Raw genomic sequence first — 27,568 nt, forward strand, 5'->3', positions numbered from 1 at the left:
AGTCACACTACTATATATAAATTATAAATTTAAATAGATATCATACACGAAATCCCCGGGCCGGGGGAAAGCGCCGGGCGGGTGGTCTTAGTGGTGAAGACGTTAGCCGCGTAAGCTGAAGACCCGGGTTCGATTCCCGGCTCGGCCACCAGTGGGCCTTGTCTTTTTTTCTTTCGTGTATGATATCTATTTAAATTTATACCTAATTACCTACTCCATAAACCATCATTCGCCACGATAGGTAGGTATAAATAAGCTCACGTTTCATATTTAACCTCTCAAGCTACAATAACAATAACAAAATCTTCTCCTAACCGCCAACGCCATCCCAATCTCAGATGAAATTCGAAATTCAAAAACAATTCTCTGTTTTAAAAAACAAAAACCGAACGTAAACTTGGAATAACCGAGAAGATAAGCTAAACGGTGTATCGACTGCCATCGATATTATAAACAAGAAAATCGATTGAAAACACCAATCGATGCTTGGACAACAGAGGTTTATTTTATAAATATTCGGCCACGTTTTGTTCAGGGAGTTGGATTCTGTTTGTTTGGTTATTGGGTCGGTATTTGGTATTATGTACAAACTCGGGTTTACATATTGGTTTACGTGTGACTTAAACCATCGTTTTCGACGTTTTAGAATACGTGTCGGTCGTATTTTTGTCACTTGTCATGTCATGCGTCACTTTAGCACTTACATACTTTGTTAGAACGTCACAGACATGATGCATGGTGCAGCCACATCTCGGACACTGGCGATCAAATATATGAAAGGCGCGTTCCTAGCACACATTCTAAGCACGTGTAGGTACGCGTACCATGCTTGTATGAGTGAGATATGACAGGTCGACTGTTCGCGTTTTTGACAGGCGGTAACTGTGAGGTAACAGAGAGAAGGTGGGCGGCACTTTCAGCGGGGAGCGGGAGTGGCCATACTGTACGATAGTACTCTTTATTATACTGTGCTGCAGCCGTCCATCTTAGCCCTAGCTGCTGAATTGTTGATATAGTAAAACGTTAAGGAAAATGTATGTAATTTTTTTATTTTAATAATTAACTATTTAGGGACTGTCTACTTTCTCCATAATGCGGTTTCGAGTAAAAAAATGTAAGTGTAACATCTCATGGTACTTACATCAGGTACATGCTCAGATTGGTTTTGGTGACATTCTTTTATTTAGGAAAGACAGATGGAGAGGGTATTAGAGACAGAGAGGGGAGTAATTTTTAAGATGCGTCTTTTCGTTACCTACTCAATTGTACCTATTTCTCATGTACAGTTGGAACCAATTGGAACCCTAGGCCACTGTAGAACTATGCCACAGTGACGTTATAAATCGGATTGTAAGAAATCTCTTATTGCTTGTCATTTTGACATGGTTGTAGAGTGGCCTAGGGTTCCAATTGATTGACTGTACATTAAAAATTTGGATTTGAATCGCTTGATAACTTGAAAAGGTATAATAATTGACCAATTTCATCACACTGAAAACAGGTTTGTAAATTTTCATTTAGACATTTTAGTCTAAAATCGAAGGGAGAGATCAAAATATGTTTTGATCGAAATTGTGTCGAGTCATGGGCCATTCAGGCAAGTCACGGCTCGAATCGAATCCTATTCGAGGTCCTTTTGTTGTATAAAAACGCTTTTCACTGAAAAGATGGAGGGTTTTGTGAAGTACCTAGACGATTGGCTTAAAGGACGTAAAATAATTCTCTAATAGCCATCGCATTTTTTTATACTACGTCGGTGGCAAACAAGCATACGGTCCGCCTGATGGAAAACGGCCACCGTAACCTATGGACGCCTGCAACTCAAGGAGTGTCACATGCGCGTTGCCAACCCATTAGAAACACAGGATTGCAAAGAGTGTACAAGTTCTAAGGAGGGTTCGGGTTGCCGACGACTCAAAGGACAATAGACGCAACTTTGTTCCGTAGGTCCTTCCGTCGTCAGCACACCGCACCCTCGTTGAACTCTGGCAGCCTTACTCACCGGCAGGAACACAACACTATGAGTAGGGTCTAGTGCTATTTGGCTGCGGTCTTCTGTAAGGCGAAGGTACTTTCCCCAGTTGGCCATAAGTTAAATATTTTTGAAAAATTTTTGCACTTTATGCATGACTAAATCATATCTTTCGAAAACATCACCGAAGTAAGGTACAGCGGGGTAAATCTCGACTGGGGGACAATTGTAACTGATCCATTTTCTCCATTATTACATCACTATGATGTTGAGTTCTACATGTATCCACTGAACTCGCCTGCCATATAATATAACCGGTGGACACTGTATTTAATAATGCAAACATTGAAAAATTGAAAAAATTAACCAGTTACATTTGAAATAAAACTATGGAAACGGATTAAATCGCGTATAATTTCGCGTGTAATTTTTCCTCAGTCACCCGTTGACCACGAACGCTGTAAAGTATTCGAAACGTCGGGATGAATTTTAAATTCATTATACGCGATTTAATCCGTTTCCATAGTTTTATTTCATGAGTAACTATCGCGGTGACCGAAGTCAGTTACATTTGCCCCCCAGTCGAGATTTGCCCCACTGTACCTTATAAGATTGAATCATTAAAAAATAAAATACAGAATAATACTGAATATTTGTATGAACGGTGAATTGTCACTGTCGGGAGACAACAGGCTACTTGCCTCCTAGTCAATTCAGCTTCTTTTTAAGAACTGTCAAAACGAATTTGAACGACTTGCTAATATCAAAGAGGATCGATGCAATTTGTAAAACAATTGGATTTTGGGTGGCTAATATTAGTTACTAGTAATAGTAACTGTCGAAATAAAATGTGTAATCACAGTGCATAAACTGCCATCTCTCGACACAGGCTTAAAACTTTCGAACCTCAGTTTTGACAATTTGGCCCATATTCTTAGCTTGGTATGTGTTAAAATGCCAAATATTAATATTAGCGCCATCTAGCCGAGCGTCCCCCAAAGGTGTAACGCCATCTAGGCCACCGTACATATTTCTGTATGGTTCTGAGGTACGTTTTTTCTTAGACTTTATCTGTCTTTACGGAGTTACATATGTCTTTGCTAATATGGAATTAATATGAAATCGAATTGAGTGACGTCACTGTCAATTCAGTAACTTTATATTTCTACCTGACTTATTAAATACAAATTGGATCTGTCCATGTTTTTCTTATAATTATCTGATGCTTTATTTAGTGCATGGTATAAAATATTTTTCTCAAACATGCAATGAAATATTGTCTTTACGTTCCTTAAAATGGGCTGGGAAGTATCGCTTTTTGGGCGCAACAACTCGAGAGGACTGTAAAGGGATTTCATATTATTTTTTAAGCCTAGGCCTGCAAAGTAACTTTTTTTTATAAAATATTGTCCTTTAGAGCATTTTTTTATTTTATTTCATTGTATGTTTGAGAAAAGCACTATACATGCCTCGGCGTGAGAACGGATTCCCGGCCTCGTATCCCTATATACCCACTTGGCCGGAAATCCTCATTTTCCCGGCCTCTGATGTAATGTACTATTATTTTAAGAACAGTCAAGTTTCCTATTGTCGCTTTTGTGAAGTAGGCCATTGGTCGCTGTGAAGATTCTTATTTGAGGACTATGTCCAGTGGCGGTTGTTTTTTTCTCTATTCATATGATGGTGATATCATTGTTTTTGTAGCTGTAAGATGTAATGTAATCGTTAGAATACGTAACAGTGATGACATTTCCAAAACAAAATATCTTAGTATCAATATTTTAACATCTTGGAAATCATTAATTGTTGTTACCAAGTATTATTTTATAATTATATAAGAAGTTTTTGTTTATAAGACAAGTTGCATTATAATAAAAAAATGTTAAATATTTTGTTTACTGCTGTATGATCAATCTCCGAAGAGAAAAATATCAAAATGTTTACCAGAAACAAAGTAAGTACTAGTAATTATATACAAATGATTTGTTAAAAGAATATGTTTACATTTAGTGTATACTACTAATAGAATACTACCTACTGTAATAGAAAACCAAAAGGTTCTAAATTCAAAACTTTATAAAAGACTGCAGGAACTACTAGGATAAACAATTAAACATGCACCCAAAGAAAATATTCTATTTATATACTCACCGTCACATCGGCATCTATGTCACCACTCTCATCCTTCTGGAGACACATCCAGCACAAGTGTCACTTCACATACAACACCGGGCCCAACACACCTCCTTGCGGCACTCCGGTGCACCCCGCACTCGTGCTCCGAATGCCAGCGCCGATCGAATGTTTTGAATACAATCTGTAACAGAAAGAAATAACAATAATAAACTTTACAGTCCTGCGCGTGTTTGTATGCGGATTAGGAGGGTTCCTTGGTGCGTTACAGAGTCAAAGCCTTCTGTTGGGTTCGAAAATATTTTCAACCAAAATAGGGTCAAAATTGCTTCGAAAAAGACGAAGTTGCAAAAATTAATAAAGAAAATAAAAGATAAATGAAAAAACACATATTAATTTATCAGGTTATTGTACCCTTTATTATATCTTGGTGAATTTTGGTGTGACATAACATAAGAACTTTTCCGTGCTATAAGAGCGTCTATAGTACACAGCCATCTTGTGATATTATTAAGATATATTCAACTAAATATACAATAAGACATTATTAACACATTAACCGCCTTGTTCCAGATCTGTCCAAGACAATTTAAACTGTAATTAACAGGTTGAAGGCTATTAATTCAGTAGCAAATTTTTTGACAACGGCGTTCCAGGGGTTAATAGTCAATTTGTCAAAACACGCTTATTCGCTTTACGTAAAACTAACTACTAGTTCGACGTAAATATTTACAATTATTACATAGGAACCTGCTATGTACTAAATACTCGGCCCTTCTGTAACCCAGATTACCTTTACTTCAAGTGTTGTCATTATTTGTACTTAATAGTATTTGCACTGCAATTTCCAGCGAGCAACAAAGTAAGATATGAGTTTGCCCTAAAACACACAGATAATTGCATACCGAGCTGGGAAAGAAATGAGTAAATATTTGCACAAAGATTCTTGCAAAAACCACGCAGTGAAACAAGCCAAAATTACCTATGGTGTATATTTAAAAGTCCTTACATGAGTTTGACCTCAAGTTCATAAAATTAAGTTAGTTTTTCACAGAAACCGCGAAGTGTCTGGTTGAGGTAACTGATCACCGAAGAGCTGGCGACTTCCTCGCACAACGTATCACCATTGCGATACAGCGAGGAAATGTTGCCAGCATCCTTGGTATAATGCCTCATTAGCTAGCTTTTAAGTTTAGTGTTAGTTTCTTATATCATTATGTAATTATGTTCATGTAAATAAAGAAAAATACATTGCTAAATTGATCCATAAATAAGTAGCGCATCGCATCAGTTCAGGATAGATTAATTAGGTACATCATGTATAATAAGTACAATGTTTTTTTAGAATAAAATTTATTTTATTCGTAATGAGTTAATAAAATAAATAGGTACCTAATAGGTCTAATTTTCTTACTCGGACATCGTTAACAAAATGTCTTAAAATATTAAGACGACAATCATTTCAGAATGGGTACCTACTACTTTGGCTTTTGTTTATCACGATTTTTTTTTGTAATATTAAATTTGACCCTCTTGCACAGAAGTTTATATCATAGAGGAAAAAGTAAAGAAAGAGTTGTAACTCTATAATCTGTAAATGCGAGTTATATGTAGGTAGTGACATCTAACGTCAAACACGCCTCAATCACACGCGCGCGGGCCAATTCGGGTTACATACTTTTTTGTAGAGATTCAACGAATAGTTGTTTGGCCGGATACCGGATACCGAATATTCGGTATCCGGCTACGTCACTATCCGGTATCCAGCTGAATATTAAAATAATTCCCGGATAGGCCGCACACCGAATAGTAACCGAATATTCGGTGCATCTCTACTTTTTGTATGACTATGTCAGTGTTGATATATAATATCCTTGCTAAAACTCTCTATACACTACAGAACCTCACCACTTCTAAACCGTCTAGACTGACTTTTACCTACGAACACCGTAACGTCAACAATTACTATTATTTTTAAATATTGTCATGCTTGCTCTTATCTATGACTAATGCAAAACCAACACCTGACCGGCACAAAGGCTGCAATCTTCATCATCCGGTCGAATACTAAACATTCTCTCTTATTATTAGGCTTAGGAAAATATATTTTTACTAGCGACTCAACCCGAGTTCTCATTCTCATAGGCAAAAGTATGCATAAAATGGGGGTACCCAGTGTTACTTGTCCCAAAAGTGAGTCACCCAACCTCGGCGGCTTGTCGTCGACTTTCAAGTATCAGGTGCGACTTTAAGGTCAACCTTCACGCGGCGCAATAAAATTCAATGTCGGTTGCTCGCGTGCGATCCGCTTATTATATAAAAAGAATGGCGGCATTTTGTCCTCAAAAGAGCCTTCTGTACAGATAGTCAATCCATAGTTGATTATCTTGGAGACCAGCCTCGTAGCCGAATGGCATTTCTGCAACGCCAAATGCCGCCGAAAAGTAGTCTGGCTTTGTCACGCCGATACGCAAGAGCGATAGAGATAGATTGCAAAAATGCTACACATTGAAAAAAATATACAATGTAATGTCAAATATGATCGAATGTGACCGAAGAACAGACACAGAACTGGGGCCGATTTTTGAGTCTCACGCGTTCAAGCTGAAATTGAGCAGACAGATGTGACAAAATCCCGTTTGCGAGATTCAAAAATCGTCCCCCTGAGAGCAGACAGTCTCAGACTCTATTCCTACTACCAAAGAGGATCCTTAAAGTTATATAATATACGTCTTAGGTACCTACTACATATTATAATAGTCGACTGTTACACTATCACGAAATATAGATGGCGCTCTTCTCACCCAGCACAAAAATATATTATCTCCGTAGAAAACTGGTGATAGCTTAATTTTAGAACACCCGTTAAATATAATATTACTTATATGCCGTATATGTGCCGTTCCACGCAAAAATGGTCCTGCGTTTTCACATTATCCGATCCGATATCGGATATCCCATATATTTACGCCACCATCTTTAATTTTTTCCTTTGAAATCCTTCCGACTTCCGATATCGGATCGGATAATGTAAAACACACTTATGCTTCATCTGTCATGAGTACGAACTTTTACTGGAATTCCAGATGAAAACGTTCTAATTTCATTAAAAACGTAAGGACAAGGCCCTTTCATGATGGAAAGCCACTATAAAGTAGTATTAAAAGTTAACGACCCGTCTGGCGTAGTGGGTAGTGCCCTGCGTAGCCGATGGTCCTGTGTTCGATTCCCGGTAAACACATGTATTTGTGTAATTGAGCATAGATTGAGAATTTATCTGCGCTAGAGAAGCCTTAGGACCACTCTACCAAGTTCATCATGGGACACAGTTATTCTGTGTAGGAATGTCCAAATTTCTAACTTCATTAGTAGGTACACTAGGTAGCTTAGTTCCCTAATACCTGCGGAGCATATTTATATTAGCAGAGACATAATATTATTATGTAACTTCGTATAGACAGATAAAGTCTAAGAAAAAAACCGTACCTCAGTACCACACAGAAAAAGGTTCGGTGGCCTAGATGGCGTTACACCTTTGGGGGACGCTCGGCTAGATGGCGCTAATATTAATATTTGACATTTTAACACATATCAAGCTAAGAACATGGGCCACATTGTCAAAACTGAGGTTCAAAAGTTTTAAGCCTGTATCAAGGAATGGCAGTCTATGCACCACAGAACTTTATTTATATAGAAGAAACAAGTTCATCTATTTGTATAGGGGCCGAGCGTGTCAAATTTTGTACTGAAGTTGTTTCTTGCCTGTAATTTTAAATATGTCTCAGGCTCTTGATTGTTCATAATTTTTGTGTTGTTGCAATTGAATATCACGTAACGAGGCATTTTTTATGTTTTGATTGACTTCAACTTACAAAAATTGACGCCCGAAAGCTGCAAGCTGCGATTAAAGACGGACAACTCAGTGGATTTCACTGAGTTCATTTGACACGCTAAGTAGATCTTTGCTTGATCTATGGTATATATGACATATGTGCTATGCACTGTGATTACACATTTTATTTCGACAGTAACTATTACTAGTACCTAATATTAGCCACCCAAAATCCAATTGTTTTACAAATTGCATTGCTACCAACCGTCAAAACATTTGTTTATGGTGTTGGTAACAATAAAACGTCCAATCTATAACAATCCGTGTTTGGGCCGCGACCCGCCTCGGGTTTCGGTAAACAGCCAGTCAAAACATTATTGTGCTAGTCCTAACTAGCTGAAATAAACTGTCAAATGGTTGAGAAGTTCTTGGGTTTGACGATAGATGGCGTTGGAAGCGTGAAAGTTTTTTTTTTATGTAGGAAAGTCTGTGAAGTTTTGAGCAGCTGTTGGGGATGGTAATTTTAAAATCGGTGTAAAGTATAAGAGGAGTATGGATATAATACTCGTATAAAAGTACCTACCTACTCCTTTCAGGGCAAACCACCCGTTTTTCTTGGTAAAGTTCTAAAGACCAGATTTTTTTATAAAATGGATCAGACTACCAAGTAGTGAAATTTCTTGCCAGGGGCTATATTAGTAGTACCGATATAGTATAGTACTCGTAGGACCGATTTCCTAGGTATATATTAAAGGCGCCTACATCCGAGATCGGATCGGATAGTGTGAAAACGGTGTTAGTGCGTTTTCACATTATCCGATCCGATATCGGATGTAGGACCGTTATCCCATATATAGAATCCGCCATCGTTGATTTTTGCCTTTGAAATCCTTCCGACATCCTATATCGGATCGGATAATGTGAAAACGCACTTCAGGTCAAGGGTAACAATTACAATTTTAGTAACCTATATCCTTACTCGGACGTGAGTCTGACAGCTCCAAACGGGCTAACACGAAATAGTAGACTTTATATCGAAATTCCGTTCTAACTGCTATTGAAAGTCATCTTTTAGGTTAAATTTATACCGACTTTAAATAAGAAAGAGGTTAACATTTTGCTATCAATAATAACCTAACCACAAAATTAAAATTTCGAAAAAAACCCCGACCGCGACATATGCGATCTTCATGAAACATGGCTAAGAACACTCCCGACTTAGCTTTCAGACAAAAAAAACTAAATCCAAATCGGTTCATCCGTTCGGTAGCTACGATGCCACAGACAGACAGACAAACAGACAGACAGACAGACACGTCAAACTTATAACACGGGGTGTTTTTGCGTCAGAGTTAAAAAATAAGCTTTTCAAATACTTGCTTACGATGATTATGAAGCACAAGTTAATACCTATAAAGTTTATCGCAGCTCCTTATCTCGGCTGTTCTTTATTTACACTTCATCACATAAACATCTTTCTTTCGCTTATCAACGCGATGTGATTCAGTTGGTTTCCATTCATTGGAACGATAAATAATACGAATCGCAATGAGGTTAAACATTATAAGGCTTTTAAAACGATTATAAAACAACTGGAACAGAATTTAAAAATTTAAATTATGAAAAAAAAAACCGACATAGTGGACCGATTTTCATCAAAGATGACTGAAAGAACACTACCGATAAATTCAGCTTTCAAACAAAGCTAAGATGCCACAGATAGATACATACGGATAGACAGACAGACACGTCAAACTTAATTATAACACCCCGTCGTTTTTGCGTCGGAGGTTAAAACCACACAATCTATGTAAACGAGGTAGATAAGTTAAGAGCGATTTTGATAGCACTATGCTATCAAAATGACAACCTATCATATAGCAACATATAAGCATCAATCAATCAAATAGACAGATATCATCGTTTGACTAATAGATGGCGTCACTATGAACATAAATGAAGATTTAATGACACTGACGCCACCTTGGAGAAAAGTGCGGTAATTAGGTACTTTTCATAACCTTTAACCTATTGGGTGGACCAAAGCAAAATGTATGCGAACTTGAACATCGTTTTTAAAACACTGCCTGATTATCTAAGCATTCAACTATACTAAGCCTGTTCTAATTAACCTGTTGCAGAACAACTTTGATCATAAACCATAAAAATATGAAGCATCATCTTCATCTCTCTTCCTTACAATCTTTTAAAAACACATTGAATAGAAGCACAAAACACATCATTTTCACCAAAAGTTATTAATTGAATTCCGCGCCATCTATGACATAACCCCCGAACTATAACCACAAGCTTCAAACAACACGCAACATAGTCCAATAATGCCATCTAGCGAACTTAACCTGTACCATTTTTTCAACGACCGCGTTCCGCCTGTTGCATTACATACATGACATTATTTCAGACGCTTACAACGCTTAAGTTAATTCAAGGCTATGTAAAAACTAGTTTAAAAGCTGTCCAGGATTATATGAATTCTTAAAGACGTAGAGGTCAGGTTATAATAGGTGTATTTTCAAAAGTAATTTCACCAGCGATTGTCGAGTGTCAGGAATACGCGGCCATTTTGTTTACACAACACAAAAGACCCTTGTTTGCTTTTCGCTAGACGTTTCCTGGTTGTTTTGTGTGTGTGCGTGTTTTCACAGCTGTATATGAACGGTATACAAAAATGTTGTTGTTTGTTCGCCGAAGTCGGTAATAAATTCTGTTTTCTGTCTTATGGTCGCTGAAAACAGAGTTATTGGATGAGACAAAGCTTTTTTCATTAAGCGGTGGTAAATGAGAATATATTATAGTCAGCTTCAGTACTTTGAGCTGGTCAACAGAACTCCTCCTGGGTCTTCCGCGCCCTCTTCTTCCTTTCACCTTTCCTTCTAGGATATTTTTAAAGAAGGTATCATGTCGTATCAAGTGATCAATCATTTTACCTCTTCTGTTTTCTATTTCCTTAATTAGTCTTCTTTTTTCTCCTACAATTTCCAGAACCTCTTCATTAGCTCTTCGTTCTGTCCAACTGATTTTCTCCATTCTTCTCCAACACCACATTTCGAATGCGGCTAGCCGTTTATTCTCTTTTTTGGTCAGAATCCACGTTTCGCAGCCGTATAAAGCTATGCTCCAGATATAAGTGATGAGCCGTTTCCTAATTTTACGCGAAGGAGAAGCTCAAGGAGAAGGCCGGTGTCATGTCGTATCAAGAACTAAAGAGGAAAGCGGAGAATAGGGAAATATGGCGCATACTCCACCGACAAGAGCTACATTAGCTCTTAAATAAGAAGATTAAGATTATTAGAAGCAGTAGGTACTTTGGTTGGACTATAATAAATATACTTACCTAGATATTTTTCTGCCACGAACGTCAAATTGTAAGTGCTTGACATAATAAAAACATCGACAATCTTTTTATCGATAAATTAGCCTTAGGTAAGGTTAATAATTACACCTAATAATCACCTCTAAAATGTTGAATAATAATGTAAGAACTTATGTAAACTATTAGATATGGTTAATTTTATTATTATTCTCCATTTATTTTCAAACAAATATGTGACATCTGTATAAAACATTAATGTTATATACACCTAAATTCAACCCTATATTTCGTAAACAGCAGAGCACATGAAACTACTCAAGATCCAGTGCCACGGCAATTTTATTTATTTTATTTTATTGGTATTCAATCCAATAATTTCCAATAATTAATGACATAATTATAATAATTAGTGACATTAATGTAAGTTATCGATGAACTAAATATCGGAAGGAAGTCACTAGTGTCACTTCGTTCGCGCTAGAAAAATATCTAGGTGTAATAATAAATGTCAGTTTACGGTTCGTAATGAGTGGGTCTATATTGTAGTGTATCTCATTATGTAGGTGTAGGCTCAGTAAGCTATACAGAGTGGGGCCTGTAACAAAGGCGAAAAATTGAACTCTAGGCTATTCTCCTTATACTGATCAACATTTGTTCGGCGACTTTTAAAAATAACTTGTATTTTGATTTTTATCACCCTTGAAAGTTTTTTCTAAGAGGTAATGTATTGCGAATTCTGTTAAGTCTAAAGTGTGACAGACAACGTCAATGACAACAATAATGGCGTACATTGAAGCTAATATTTATTTTGTATGAAAAATAAAAAAAATTAAGACTTCATAATTTTTAAAAGTCACTGAACAAATGTTGATCAGTATAAGGAGAATAGCCTACAGTTCAATTCTTCGCCTTTGTTACAGGCCCCACTCTGTATAAGTTAGCTTAACAGCGATGTTGAGAGCCTCACAGGTGCAAATGTAATTTTAAATTCAAACTTTTATTCATTAAAGAAATTTCCAACTTCAGCTCGGTCTAACGCCATGGCTTACGTGGGCGACGGTCGCGCGATGGTCGCGCGACGGCGATGCGACGCATACGAAATCAAACCTTATCGATATGGAAGTAGACGAGGCGATGAGACGCGACGGCGACGATCGCGCGTCCGTCGCCCATGCAAGACACGGCGTAACTCTACTTGTTCTACACATCTACATTACATTTATTAAAACCGGCCAAGAGCGTGTCGGGCCACGCTCAGTGTAGGGTTCCGTAGTTTTTCGTATTTTTCTCAAAAACTACTGAACCTATCAAGTTCAAAACAATTTTCCTAGAAAGTCTTTATAAAGTTCTACTTTTGTGATTTTTTTCATATTTTTTAAACATATGGTTCAAAAGTTAGAGGGGGGGGGGCGCACTTTTTTTTCCTTTAGGAGCGATTATTTCCGAAGATATTAATATTATCAAAAAACGATCTTAGTAAACCCTTATTCATTTTTAAATACCTATCCAACAATATATCACACGTTGGGGTTGAAATGAAAAAAAATATCAGCTCCCACTTTACATGTAGGGGCGGTACCCTAATAAAACATTTTTTTCCATTTTTTATTTTTGCACTTTGTTGGCGTGATTGATATACATATTGGTACCAAATTTCAGCTTTCTAGTGCTTATAGTTACTGAGATTATCCGCGGACGGACGGACGGACGGACGGACGGACGGACGGACGGACGGACGGACGGACGGACGGACGGACAGACAGACATGGCGAAACTATAAGGGTTCCTAGTTGACTACGGAACCCTAAAAAAAGAAATCTCATAGGCACATGAATATTTTTCACTAATTTCCATAACCACTATAACCAGGGGCCTTAATTGGGTCTCCGGAACGATTTCGTGCATAAATAATTCAATTAGGATTTGAATTTGAAATAAAAGAGTGTAATAACCACAAAATTAAAATTTTGAAAAAACCCCCGACGACGACATAGTGGACCGATTTTCATGAAACATGGCTAAGAACACTCCCGTCTAACTCAGATTTCAGACAAAAAAAACTAAATCTAAATCGGTTCATCCGTTCGGGAGCTGCGATGCCACAGACAGACACACACACAGACAGACAAACAGACAGACAGACAGACAGACGGACAGACAGACACGTCAAACTTATAACACCCCTTCGTTTTTGCGTCGGGGGTTAAAAAATAGGCAGTCACACACAACAGCATCTACACTTCTTTTATTAAATTTTTAGTACCTCCAGTGGTAGTTGTTACCTACCAGTGTCCTCATGTACTGTCAGCTGCAAAAGTGCATGGCGAATTCAATTAATTCATTCATAATTTCTCCATGCACTTTCGCAACTGATAGTACCTGATATTCATTTCAGAGAGCAGAGCCCAACTGGAGAAGTACCTCAGCCTTACAGAAGACCGCAGCCAAATAGCACTAGACCCTTCTCATAGTGTTGTGTTCCTGCCGGTGAGTAAGGCTGCCAGAACTCAACGAGGGTGCGGGGTGCTGACGACGGGAAGACCTACGGATCTAATTTGTTCCGTCTATTGTGAGTTGTCGGCAATCCGAATCCTCCTTAGAAATAAGTACACAGCAAAAAGAAGTGTACAAGTTTCTAATGGGACGATAATGCGCATGTGACACTCCTTGAGTTGCAGGCGTCCAAAGGTCACGGTGACCACTTTTCATCAGGCGGACTGTATGCTTGTTTGCATTATGGACGTGGTATGAAATAAAAACTTACGCATAGCAACTCGTTCTAAATTTACTTCTTTCCTTTGTCTATGTTTATCTGGAAACTGTATCTTGACCCAAAAGTTAACTAGATATCGATTGATGTAACCGGGTAAGTAAGATACGCTATCTTTTTATCAAAGTTATCTAAAACATGCCTATTTGTATACAAAAAAGATTTTTCACCTATTTTTATTTTATTTTATTTTATTTTATTTGTTAGGAAAACTTACAGCTAAAGTTACAATAAGGCTTATAACATAAAAACAATGAGCCAATAACAAGTTTCCACAGATAGAAACTAAGAGTTATATGTTTGACGCGTCTGTCTGTCTGTCTGTCTCTGTGTGTGTGTCTGTCTGTGGCATCGTAGCTCCGATTTTCATGAAACATGGCTAAGAACACTCCCGACTAACTCAGCTTTCAGACAAAAAAAAAATTCCAATCGGTTCATCCGTTCGGGAGCTACGATGCCACAGACAGACAGACACACAGACAGACAGACAAACAGACAGGCAGACAGGTCAAACTTATAACACCACGTCGTTTTTGCGTCGGGGGTAAAAAACAATATAAGTTAAGCATCAATTAATTACAAAAAGTATTTGCACAAGCAGGTTGTTAATAAAATGTGGTAAAACAAGTAATGTAATGTAATGTAATACACGAGAATGGGTTATGTAAGCTTGTTGTTAGGACAATGGTGATGGGAAAATGCTCGCGTTTCTTAACGGTATTAAGGCTGGGACACGACTAATAGTATCGATAAAACCAATATACAGGTGATTCATGAGTCGTGAGCAGGAGTGAACACGGTAACTTTCAACAAAGCAACTTTCATAATGGGGCAACACTAAATTGTGATTTTTTTTTTTTCTTAACTATGACTTAATTGATAGTTAATCAAATTAAGTCATAATTAGAACGTAATTGATAATTAGCTATCAATTAAGTACTTATCAATTAAGTCATAGTTAAGAAAAATAATCACAATTCAGTGTTGCCCCATTATGAAAGTTGCTCAGCGTGACCCTCCCCAGTACCCTGTTCACTCCTGCTCACGACTCATGAATCATCCTGTATAGCCAGTCAAACAAGATTGACAATAGAACAAGGCTCGAAATTCAAATTTTCTATTATGGACAAAAAACATTTGCGCCTATTTTTTTTTATTTGCAGCTTTTTCTGGTTACATTGCTTTACTAACTTATTACTTATCGAGTGGCGATATTTTACCGTGATTTAGTTATCATTTCAAGTAAATCTTCAATACTTGAGTAATATACATCAGTTTTATGTGCTTTGCTCACCCCTTTTGGTAATAAATAAAATAAAAATAAAATAAAAAATAAAAATAAAAATAGCCTTTATTCCCCAAAAAGTATTACAAATTATCGTATAAAGAAAGGAAATTTATATTAATTCAAGACTTAGAATATAAGTAAGCTTAAACCTAATTTTAATTGGGGATCATCCATTTCTGGACGAAGGCCTCCTCCATCTCGTGCCAGTCGCTTCTATTTTGAGCCAGACGGGGCCAGTGGTTTCCAGTGGTTTCCACCCTTTTGGTAATACAGGCATACATTTATGTATGTGTAATACGTATGTAAGGTACAGCGGGGCAAATCCGGGGGGCTGTAACTTATCCATTTTTTCCATTATTATTACACTATTAAGTTGACTTCCACATGTATCCATTGAACACGCGTTCCATAACCAGTGGATAATCTAAAATCGCAGTCAATAGAAACTGTCAACAATGTAAACAAACCATTCTATAAAATATCAATATTCTAGCACAATTTCATTATTTTAAAGGTTGAGGATCATAATGTGATATGAATTGATTAAATAACACATGGATTTAGCCAGTATCTGATGAGTTAGAATAGAAAATTTCCATTCTGACTATAAGAGGTTTGTTTACATTATATTGTCTTCGGTTACCGTGATAGTTACTCATGAAATAAAACTATGGAAACGGATTAAATCGCGTATAATGAATTTAAAATACATCCCGACGTTTCGAACTCTTTACAGCGTTCGATTTAATCCGTTTCCATAGTTTTATTTTTGTTTACATTGTTCACAAATTCTATTGACGGTGACTTTAATTAATAATGCAAACATTGTAAAACATGACAAAAAATGGATCAGTTGCATTTATCCCCCAGTCTAAATTGACCCCCTGTACTTTATGTATGATAAAGTATATTAGTCACCGATTACATAACGATCTTTAATGGCAATACTTTCACTTTCTGGCACGAATCATACAGACTGTCGTTTTTAACCCCCGACGCAAAAACGACGGGGTGTTATAAGTTTGACGTGTCCGTCCGTCCGTCCGTCCGTCCGTCCGTCCGTCCGTCCGTCCGTCCGTCCGTCCGTCCGTCCGTCTGTCTGTCTGTCTGTCTGTCTGTCTGTTCGTCTGTCTGTGTGTGTGTCTGTCTGTGGCATCGTAGCTCCCGAACGGATGAACCGATTTAGATTTAGTTTTTTTTGTCTGAAAGCTGAGTTAGTCAGGAGTGTTCTTAGCCATGATTTCTGAAAATCGGTCTACTATGTCGCGGTCGGGGGTTTTTCAAAATTTTAATTTTGTGATTAGGTTATTACTAAATTTATCAATATCATTCGCCTGCCCTTGATCGAATTATCGTCAATATATCTGAGTAAAAGTTGCTAAGTGAAATAATTATTTATCCACAATGCAAAATATGAGGTTATCTGACAGAATCGCATAACTAGGACGAGTATCTTCTTCTTCAACCTAGCGTTTTCCCGGCCTAGCGCCAGGATCCGCTTTCCTGCTCAGTCTTCTCCACTTCGCCCGGTCTTCGAATAACTACGAATATATCTTTTTTTTAATTATAAATGGACTTACTCTTGGCCACAGACTAGCCAAAGGCAAAGACGTGGCCTACGATGTAGTGAGCTCGCCTAGAAGATGTTCACTCTTGATTTGAAGGTCTTAAAATAATATTATGGTGACAATAATAATTAAATACGAAAATATTTATAAATAAGTTTTCCATCGATAACCTATGTCACATCACTATCGCATATTTTACACTATTTGTTTGGTTGCAACAACGCCGACAAACAGCCGTGCGAAAATGGCTTAATTTATGTTGCTTTTACTAGATAAAACTGTGATAAAACTGTTCTGCACCGCTAGTATGAGCAAACTCCACCTGGTTTACTTGCATAGACAATATTATCATTTAGTAATAACCTCGGTAAGTCCTGACGTAGTTACTCTGAAGAGTACATAATTGAGTTTTATCTTATATAGAAATAAAAGAAAGTCCTGAATTTGAAAGCACAACAATGAGGAGGCACATGACAGATGGCGCCACCCTATTAGTCCGTTGCACTTGCATTGCACAGATAAAGAATTTCATACGTGAGAGCGAGAAGATGACATGTGTTTTCTCTCTCTCACACATATGAATGACAGTGACATGCCTAGACACTTGCACAGGCGCCACCTGGCGGGATAAAATGTCAGTGTGCATCCTCATTGGCCAGTCTTTAACGTGGTTTTTAAGTAGAAATAGGTGTAGGGATGGAGAGTGACATAGGCTACTTTTTGTCTCTGCCTCGCCCCCCACTTCTCTAAAATGGGGAGTGGAAGTTTGTAAAGGAACATTCCGCAATTTTTGAATTTAACGTGAGCGAAGCCGCGGGCAACAGCTAGTTTTGTTTTTTTTTAATTAGCCTCGTTTGTGTCCCACTGCTGGGCAAAGGCGTCCCCTCGTTTCTCCGGTCGACCCTGTTGCATTTTCCCACCATTTTGGGTAGAATGCATCCAGGTCGTCCCGCCATATCCTTTTTGGTCTGCCTGAACCCAGTCTGTAATCATTTTATTTTCATTTACAAAAAAGTTATGGCGCTCCTACACTGGCTGTTATACATATGACATTAATATCAGGTCGGTGTGGGTGTGGAAGCAACATTATTCAAGACTGTACCTACCCCAAAAGTATATGCCATAAGTCAGATAACAATGTACGTCACCGAAATTGAACGTTCAAGAAAAAATCATTGTCGATTGTTGACACACGTCAGAACAGATAAAACTTGCTAAATATAGTAAAACTACAAAACAATAATAACAAAATAGTTATCTTCACAGAGTAATAACTAGAATAACTAGCTTTAGAAATGTTAACCTTACATCGTCAAATTAAAGTTGAATTTTCATGGATGCACAGCGAGTCGATATAACATTGTATGATAAGCTGACAAAATTGTGGGATAAAAGTAATTTTTTTGTAATTTGAACTTTCAGATTATGTACAAAAGATGCATATTTCGAGTGAAAACGTTGGCGGGCACGCGAAAATTATTTTAAAGATAAGTAATAATGACTACCTAATATTTTTAATACAAGCTAGGTACTTATATATACATACATACATACGTTTTGCTAAATATGGTTCCTATGACTTCTATTTCAGTTTATAAAACCATAGAGAAAAAATAATCACCACTTTGATCATCACTATTTTTTAACCCCCGACGCAAAAACGAAGGGGTGTTATAAGTTTGACGTGTCTGTCTGTCTGTCTGCCTGTCTCTCTGTCTGTCTGTCTGTCTGTCTGTGTGTGTGTCTGTCTGTGGCATCGTAGTGTGGCCTAACTGATACACATTTATTTATTTACTTATGTAAAAATCATAATAATATATTATGTAAATTATCATACATCACAAACTTAACATTTCCATTTTAAAGTTAAATATTATGTTTTATAAGAGCGTCAACGTTCGGCGCCGCAAACAGAGCAATGGCGGCGAGCGGCGCTCGCGCCGGGAACGCCTCTCCCGCTCTCCCGCACAACCAGTCCTGGCTCGCCCGCCATTACGATACCACGCGATCACGCAGCTCGATGCGCATGTTAAGTACCTACTTGATGTAACGACTCGGTGCCCTAAATATTATAATATATAGTGCTTAACAGTAATAAGACTTACTATACAACATTTTGTAAAGTGTTAATTAAATTGATTGACAAACTTATTCAATCGTTTATTTTATAGTGTGTGTAACCTCATAGTTACTACAGTGGTGAAATCCGACGTGAACATGGGACCGAAACTGGACGAATCAAGTGGAAGTGTGCCTTCTAACGAGGCAAGTGCACAAACGCCTGCATCTGAAGGAAGCTTGGCGAGGGATACCGGCGATGTATTCAGGGTGGGCATTAAGGTGCCGCCATTTTGGCCGGAGGAACCGGACATTTGGTTCGCCCAAATAGAGGGCCAATTCGACTTGCAGAAAATAACAAGTGACTCGACGAAATTCAATTATGTTATAAGCCACTTAGATAACCAACATTCGCGAGCTGTGAAAGATATTATCGTCAAGCCACCTCCAGAGCGAAAATATGAAAAGCTGAAAACAGAATTAATACGGAGGTTAAGTGACTCGAAGGAAAAGAGGATCAAACAGCTAATGATGCACGAGGAGCTTGGAGAGAGGAAGCCGTCCGAGTTCCTGCGACACCTGCAGGGGCTGGCTGGCGTCAGCGTGGACGACGACTTCATGAAGAACTTGTGGATTGGCCGCCTGCCGCACGGGATCCAGACGGTGCTCGCCGGGCAGCCCAACACTTCGACGTTGGAGGACCTCGCAGACCTGGCCGACCGGGTCAACGACCTGGCCACCGCCGCGCCGAGGGTCGCCGCCGTCAGCAACCCAGTCCCCGGTTCGGCGTTAAGTGATCTCGCCCGGGAGGTCGCGGAGCTTCGGCGAGAGCTGCGCGAGATGAAGATGGGGCACACGAGAGCCCCCAGGTCCCGCGCGTCATCATCATCGCGACGCGACCGCAGCGGCTCTGCCTCTAGACGTCGTTCCCAGTCCAACTACAGGAAGTATCCAGTGTGCTGGTACCATAGCAAATTCGGAGACCAGTCGACCAAGTGCAACCGGCCGTGTGACTACGCCGCGGCGGAAAACGGGAAGGGCGGTCTGTAAATGCGGCCGACGATTGCCCTCCACCATCAAGAGGCCGCCTGTTCGTGACTGACCGATCTTCGAAGGCGCAGTTCTTGGTCGACACAGGTAGCGACCTCTGCGTCTACCCAAGGTTAGCACTTCGCGAGCGTCGCTCTAAAACTGATTATAATTTGTGCGCCGCTAACGGCACTAATATAAGTACATATGGTTATGTGAATTTAGCATTAGATCTTAATTTGCGTAGAGTGTTCCCGTGGCGCTTTGTGGTGGCAGACGTTACTAAACCAATAATCGGGATAGATTTTTTGAATTTCTATGATCTCCTTGTCGATTGTAGACGCAAACGTTTAATCGATAATACGACATTACTGACGGCTGCCGCCATCTCAGCCCACGGGTGCAATATTGCATCGGTAAAAGTAGTGACCGGCGAGTCTCAATATCATAAAATATTAGATGATTTTCCAGAAATTACACGACCAGCCGGCGTACACCACACAGTACCACATAACACAGTACACCACATACGAACAACGCCAGGCCCTCCAGTCTCCTCCCCGCCCCGCCGTTTAGCCCCCGACAAGCTTAAGATCGCGCGACAGGAATTCCAGTCTATGCTGGCCAATGGCACAGCTAGACCTTCGGAAAGCCCGTGGTCATCACCACTTCACCTGGCGCCGAAGAAAAACAACGGGTGGCGCCCCTGCGGCGATTACCGTAAGTTAAATGCTCGCACAGTACCTGACAGGTACCCGATTAAACACATTCATGATTTTACGCATAGTGTTACAGGTTGTAATGTATTTAGCACAATTGACCTAGAAAAAGCGTATAATCAGATACCTGTCAGCCCTGAAGACATACCAAAGACCGCTATAACAACTCCTTTCGGTTTATACGAATTTCCGTATATGGGGTTTGGCCTCAGAAACGCTGGACAAACTTTCCAGCGGTTTGTTGATGAAGTCACCAGAGGTCTAGATTTCGTTTATGCCTATTTGGACGATTTCCTCATTTACTCACGAAGTGAAGCTGAGCATGAGGAACATCTCCGCATTGTTTTCCAGAAGCTCAAGGACTACGGCCTCATGGTAAACGCAGCCAAGTGCGTTTTTGGCGAAAAAGAGGTAACATTTCTAGGATACCGGATCTCAGAGAGAGGCTGCAAACCGCTCGACTCCAAGGTTCAAGCAGTTAAGGATTTCCCGCCTCCGACAAACGTCCGGCAGCTTAGAGGCTTTCTGGGCATGCTAAATTTTTACAGGAGATTTCTTCCACGAGCAGCTCAGACCCAGGCCCCTCTTCACGCTTTACTGACTGGTTCGGTAAAGGGTTCGCAGTCCATCACTCTAGAAGGAGATACCCTAGCAGCCTTTGAAAAGTGCAAGGAGAGCTTATCCAATGCTGCGCTGCTGGCTCACCCCGACTGCTCAGCAAATCTTGCCGTAGTCACAGACGCATCAGACAAGGCGATCGGGGCGGTACTGCAGCAGTTAAACGAAGGCATATGGGAACCCCTTGCGTTCTTTTCGAGGAAACTTACACCTGCTCAAGTTAAGTACTCTCCCTATGATAGAGAACTGTTAGCCATTTATGAAGCCATAAAGTACTTTCGGCATATGCTTGAAGCCAGACATTTTGTCGTATATACAGACCACAAGCCGATCAGTTTCGCATTTCATGAAAGAAAAACAAACTGCTCGCCGCGTCAATACAGGCATCTAGACTTCATCTCCCAGTTCACAACGGACATCCGACACATATCCGGAAAGGATAATGTTGTCGCCGATACCCTGTCACGTATCGAAGAACTGGGAGCACCGGTAAGTCTCGAGGCTCTAGCCGAAGGTCAAGCTTCTGATCCTGAGCTGCAGAAACTCCTAAGCGAAGGTTCATCGTTGCAGCTGCGAAAGCTACATGTACCTGGCAGTAGTGTACCTCTGTATTGCGATGTCAGTACCCCAAACTCCAGGCCATATGTCAGTAAGTACTTTCGCAAGCAAGTTTTTGACAGTTTGCACTCTCTTAGTCACCCTGGGTCCAACGCGTCAGCTAAGCTAGTTGCTGAAAGGTTTGTGTGGCCCGGCGTCAAGAAGAACTGTAGAGAGTGGACGCGTGCATGCATTCAGTGTCAGCGGGCCAAAGTCAATCGACACGTGACTGCCCCGCTTGGTACCTTCAACTTACCACGCGTCCGTTTTAAACAGGTACATATTGACTTAGTAGGACCACTTCCTCCTTCGCATGGTTATCGGTACTGCCTAACAGCCGTAGACCGGTTCACCCGGTGGCCGGAAGCAGTACCGATCCAGGACATTACTGCAGAAACTGTCGCTAAAGCCCTAGTCACAAACTGGATAGCTCGATTCGGTTCCCCAACAGACATCATAACCGACCGCGGAAGCCAGTTTGAATCTGAGTTGTTCTCAAGTCTGTCAAAGTTGGCTGGATTCGAACACAAAAGAACAACAGCCTATCATCCGGCATGCAACGGGTTAGTAGAACGCTTCCATCGGCATTTTAAATCCGCTATCGTATGTCACGCGAATGAGAAGTGGACTGAATCATTACCTTGGGTCCTACTTGGCGTAAGAACAGCTTTCAAGGAAGACTTACAGTCATCTTCAGCCGAACTGGTATACGGAGAACCTCTAAGACTTCCTGGGGAGTTTTTCCACTCAACAGCAGGTACAACAGACATGTCTGTATTCACCGCCAGGCTCAGGAGCTTCGCCGAAAAGCTAAGACCTATACCAGCTTCTCGCCACATAAAGCCTAAGGTATTTGTTTACAAAGATCTCTCAACCTGTGAATACGTGTTTCTTAGAGAGCACCCGTCACGAGGCCCACTGCAAGCAGCATACTCGGGACCTCATAAGGTAATATCTCGAGATGACAAAGTTTTCAAGATTCTTCTCCACAACACAGAGAAGACAGTGTCCATAGACCGACTTAAGCCGGCCTTCACACTATCTCCAGAAGTTGGAAGCGATCACCCTACTGTGCCGCCTACGATATCAAATCAGGACTCTCAGCAGCATAGTAACCTTAGACCTTCACCTCAGCAACCTGATCAGCTGGTAATGCCTCCTACACCTACAGTAACAGCAGAAAATAAGGTCACTCGTTCCGGTCGTCGGGTAAGATTCCCAGATCATTACAATGATTATTATCGCCCTTGACGGTCTCTGGGGGGGAGTAGTGTGGCCTAACTGATACACATTTATTTATTTACTTATGTAAAAATCATAATAATATATTATGTAAATTATCATACATCACAAACTTAACATTTCCATTTTAAAGTTAAATATTATGTTTTATAAGAGCGTCAACGTTCGGCGCCGCAAACAGAGCAATGGCGGCGAGCGGCGCTCGCGCCGGGAACGCCTCTCCCGCTCTCCCGCACAACCAGTCCTGGCTCGCCCGCCATTACGATACCACGCGATCACGCAGCTCGATGCGCATGTTAAGTACCTACTTGATGTAACGACTCGGTGCCCTAAATATTATAATATATAGTGCTTAACAGTAATAAGACTTACTATACAACATTTTGTAAAGTGTTAATTAAATTGATTGACAAACTTATTCAATCGTTTATTTTATAGTGTGTGTAACCTCATAGTTACTACAGTAGCTCCCGAACGGATGAACCGATTTTGATTTAGTTTTTTTGTCTGAAAGCTGAGTTAGTCGGGAGTGTTCTTAGCCATGTTTCATGAAAATCGGTCTACTATGTCGCGGTCAAACGTCATTGAATAGAATAGAATAGAATAGAATAGAATAGAATAAACATTTATTCGTGAACACAGACAAGACAAAGAACACATAATAACAACAAGACAGAAAGTAATGAAGTGCCACGAAATGGCCTCATCTCAGCGTGTTGCTGGTGACTTCCAGCGCTGATCTTCCGATGAGACCATCAAGTGAGAAAGATTCACGGAGGGTAACAGACAGAAGAAATGCAAAATATATGTGATACAAGAAAAATGGACTACAGTTAAAAAGAATAAAATTGAAAACATTACAAGAAAAATAACAACAGGCTGTGATATAAGAAAGATCTAAGTATACAAAAGAATAATAACAAACAGAACAGGACAGAACACATTAAATTAATAAAAAAGTAAATGTATAAGTTTACAGGATGTCAAAAAATTGGTAAATGAATTACAACATAAATTGCAACACATACAGAAATGTATAGCGCCATCTACATACTGTAGAACACGCAAAGGCCAGGACACATTTATCAAAATCATAACCTAACCACCAAATTAAAATTCTGAAATAACTCCCGACCGCGACATAATGGACCGATTTTCATGAAACATGGCTATGAACACTCCCGACTAAGTCAGATTTGAAACAAACAAAACTAAATCTAAATCGGTTCATCCGTTCGGGAGCTACGATGCCACAGACAGACACACACACAGACAGACAGACATACAGACACGTCAAACTTATAACACCCCGTCGTTTTTGCGTCGGGGGTAAAAATCAATGAGAAAACAAAAATCAAAATCTTTCTTCATCATCATCATCCTCCTTGCGTTATCCCGGCATTTGCCGCGGCTCATGGGAGCCGAGGGTCCGCTGTAACAACTAATCCCAAGATTTGGCGTAGGCACTAGTTTTACGAAAGCGACTGCCATCTGACCTTCCAACCCAAAGGGTAACTAGGCCTTATTGGAATTAGTCCGGTTTCCTCAGCACGATGTTTTCCTTCACCGAAAAGCGACTGGCAAATATCAAATGACATTTCGCACATAAGTTTCGAAAAACTCATTGGTACGAGCCGGGGTTCGAACCTGCGACCTCCGGATTGAAAGTCGCACGCTCTTACCGCTAGGCCACCAGCACCAGCGCTTCAAAAATCAAAATATTTCTTCATAGAATATTAATGAAAGCTAGAACCCAGTATCTGACTTTTCTATAATTCGGTCTTACAATTCATGTAATCAATGAGATCAATAATTATAAAATCGAAAATTAAAGATTTTTTGATCTGATAACTCAAAAGTGAAAAAAAGCAAAAGTGAATAATCAAGAACAAGTGCGGGTAGTTCGAGAAACTCGCGCGGCTAGAAGATGTTGATGCAATTCCTCGCCAGTCTACCCGTGACCACGAACATAATGTGATGTTCGAAACGTCGGGCCAAATATAAATGTAAGTGTTTACGCGATTAAGTCCCGTTTTGTTCTAAAATTATCTGATAACTCTTTAAAGATTAGTTTCAAATTATAATTATAAATCACTACATAGTATAAAACTAAGTCACTTTTTCTGTTTTTTTTTTTTTAGGCTATATTATATTTCTGTCTCTATGTCCCTATGTATGCTTAAATCTTTAAAACTACGCAACGGATTTTGATGCGGTTTTTTTTAATAGATAGAGTGATTGTAGAGGAAGGTTTACATGTAGGTATAGTACCCGTGCGAAGCCGGGGCGGGTCGCTAGTAAATAATAAAGTAAATTAACCAACAATTATTGTTGTAGGTATTGTTGATTAGTTTACACTGTTATTTGTTTAAGCATTTTAGTTTATGTTTATTTTTGTTTAAGTTTTATTATTCCTTATTTATTTTATGGCAGGCAAATTATCAGACTCATTGCCTGTTCAATGGTAAGCGTTCAACACCCATGGACACCCGTATCAATAGTTGGGTTGTGTAAGTGCGTTGCGTTTTATGACATTAAAAAATTGCGTTTCATGATTAAATTGGACATTTATGCGCCAGCATCAAAATCATAACTTCATTACAGTCTTTTTAATCAGTTTTTAAAAAAACCTATTTTCGGTAGGTTTTGCCATATTTCACTAAACTGCCCGTGGCTCCGTAATTAGAACCGACAAAGTGGGGCGTTTTACTAAACACACTCACAAATCATGAACCTGACCACAATTTGGAAAATTGCTAACTGATTGAGAATAATAATCACCTTTTTTTTCTTTTTTTTCTTAGCCTCTTTTAGTATCCCACTGCTGGGCAAAGGCCTCCCCTCGTGTTTTCCACTCGACCCCGTTGTCAGCATTTTCCCAACAATTTGGGTAATGGTAAATTCATTGAAGAATAGAAAAATTGAGGAGGAGGCAGGTTTGATTCAGGCCTCGGGTACCTTGGGATCTGGGCCCAAGTGTCACAAACTCGCATCACGAGAGTCGTGTCAAAATCCTTACATAATCGTACCAAATGTTATAATCAGAATTTTTCTTCGTATGTAAAATTGGTTGTATTTAGGCAATCACGCGTGTTAGGAAGCCAAAGGAGGACGGAAGCATAGCTGATAGCTATTTAGATTTCGAGGCCGCGGCGTTATTTGGGTTGTTTTGTTTTATCACTAGGAACGCGCAATTTCGCGCGGGTAGTAGCTAGGTTTTCAGATGCTTCAGTATATTATCATAAAGAATATAAATTAATTATGCTACGTACATTTTCCCACATTTCTCTTACAAATAAGGAGTTTGTTTAAATAAATAAATATTATAGGACATTCTTACACAGATTGACTGCCTCCCACGATAAGCTCAAGATGGCTTGTGTTGCAGGTACTCAGACAACGATATATATAATATACAAATACTTATATACATAGAAAACATCCATGATTCAGGAACAAATATATGTGCTCATCACACAAATAAATGCCCTTACCGGGATTCGAACCCAGGACCGCAGCGTAGCAGGCAGGGTCACTACGCGCTAGGCCAGACCGGTCGTCGTCTGTTGTTTAATCGATAACAGATAAATGAAATTGACTGCATTACAAATAAATAAAAAATAAATTTTAATACAGCATAAACCGTCAAATCATTGAAATTGTAATCTGAAGAAGATAAAATCAATTAGATACATTATTGACATTTTGAGGTGCGTCAGGTACTTTTGACAGAAAACGGTATTATGTGTCATTACAAGTGGCACAGATAACATTGTTTGTGTGCATAATATTCTAGATAAGAATATTTATCGATCACCCAAAGATTATGATTGATTATCTAAGTGTTCTTTTGCAAAATAGGGCATAAGAGTAGTTTTACCACGGGCGTAATTTAGAACAAAGGAAAAGCTTTTGAAAGAACTAACATTTCTGTAATGTAATGAAATAAGCGACATCTAAAAACCAATCTTCAAGATCCATTTGGCGTAGAAACTCTAGGTCCATGGGGTCCCAGCGCGAACAAGTTTTTCACAGAAACTGTGAAGCGTCTGGTTGAGGTAACAAAATCAAAAAAAATCAAAAAATCAAAATAATTTATTCAGCAAATAGGCCACAGGGGCACTTTTACACGTCACATGTACAGTATAGGTATTTAAAAAATATTTAAAATTGAGTTGAAATTACAATAAAATTGATACTATTATATACTAATTCTAAGTTCTAACTAAAGTTAACTCTATACAATTAATTAGAGATGTAGAAGGTCTCTAAATATCGGATTACAACCAAGGACTACACTAAATTTTAATTTAAAAGTAAAAATACAAAAAAAAAAGTCTAAAATTACTTTAGAGGTGCAAATGACTCTAAATGTCACAACTGAAGATAAAATGTATATCTACTTAAT

At 39.2% G+C, this 27,568-nt stretch overlaps 2 protein-coding genes across 4 annotated transcripts in view; one reads left to right on the forward strand and one right to left on the reverse strand.

The window, feature by feature from the left end:
- Positions 1-27,568, reverse strand: part of LOC125237416 (forkhead box protein P1-like) — a 92,907-nt gene that overhangs the window by 49,717 nt on the left and 15,622 nt on the right. For all 3 annotated transcript variants that reach the window (XM_048144469.1, XM_048144468.1, XM_048144466.1), the window contains exon 2: positions 4,124-4,289. In XM_048144469.1, the coding sequence (XP_048000426.1) occupies positions 4,124-4,171 (48 nt within the window). In that variant the 5' untranslated portion in view covers positions 4,172-4,289. The remainder of the gene's footprint in view (positions 1-4,123; positions 4,290-27,568) is intronic.
- On the forward strand, positions 19,007-23,503 carry LOC125237417. The gene is made up of 2 exons (XM_048144470.1): positions 19,007-20,117; positions 23,315-23,503. The coding sequence occupies exon 1, from the start codon at positions 19,115-19,117 to the stop codon at positions 20,003-20,005; it is 891 nt and encodes a 296-aa protein (XP_048000427.1). The 5' UTR covers positions 19,007-19,114; the 3' UTR covers positions 20,006-20,117; positions 23,315-23,503.

Source organism: Leguminivora glycinivorella, chromosome 21 (genome assembly GCF_023078275.1).
Source record: "Leguminivora glycinivorella isolate SPB_JAAS2020 chromosome 21, LegGlyc_1.1, whole genome shotgun sequence".
Taxonomy (NCBI): Eukaryota; Metazoa; Arthropoda; class Insecta; order Lepidoptera; family Tortricidae; genus Leguminivora; species Leguminivora glycinivorella.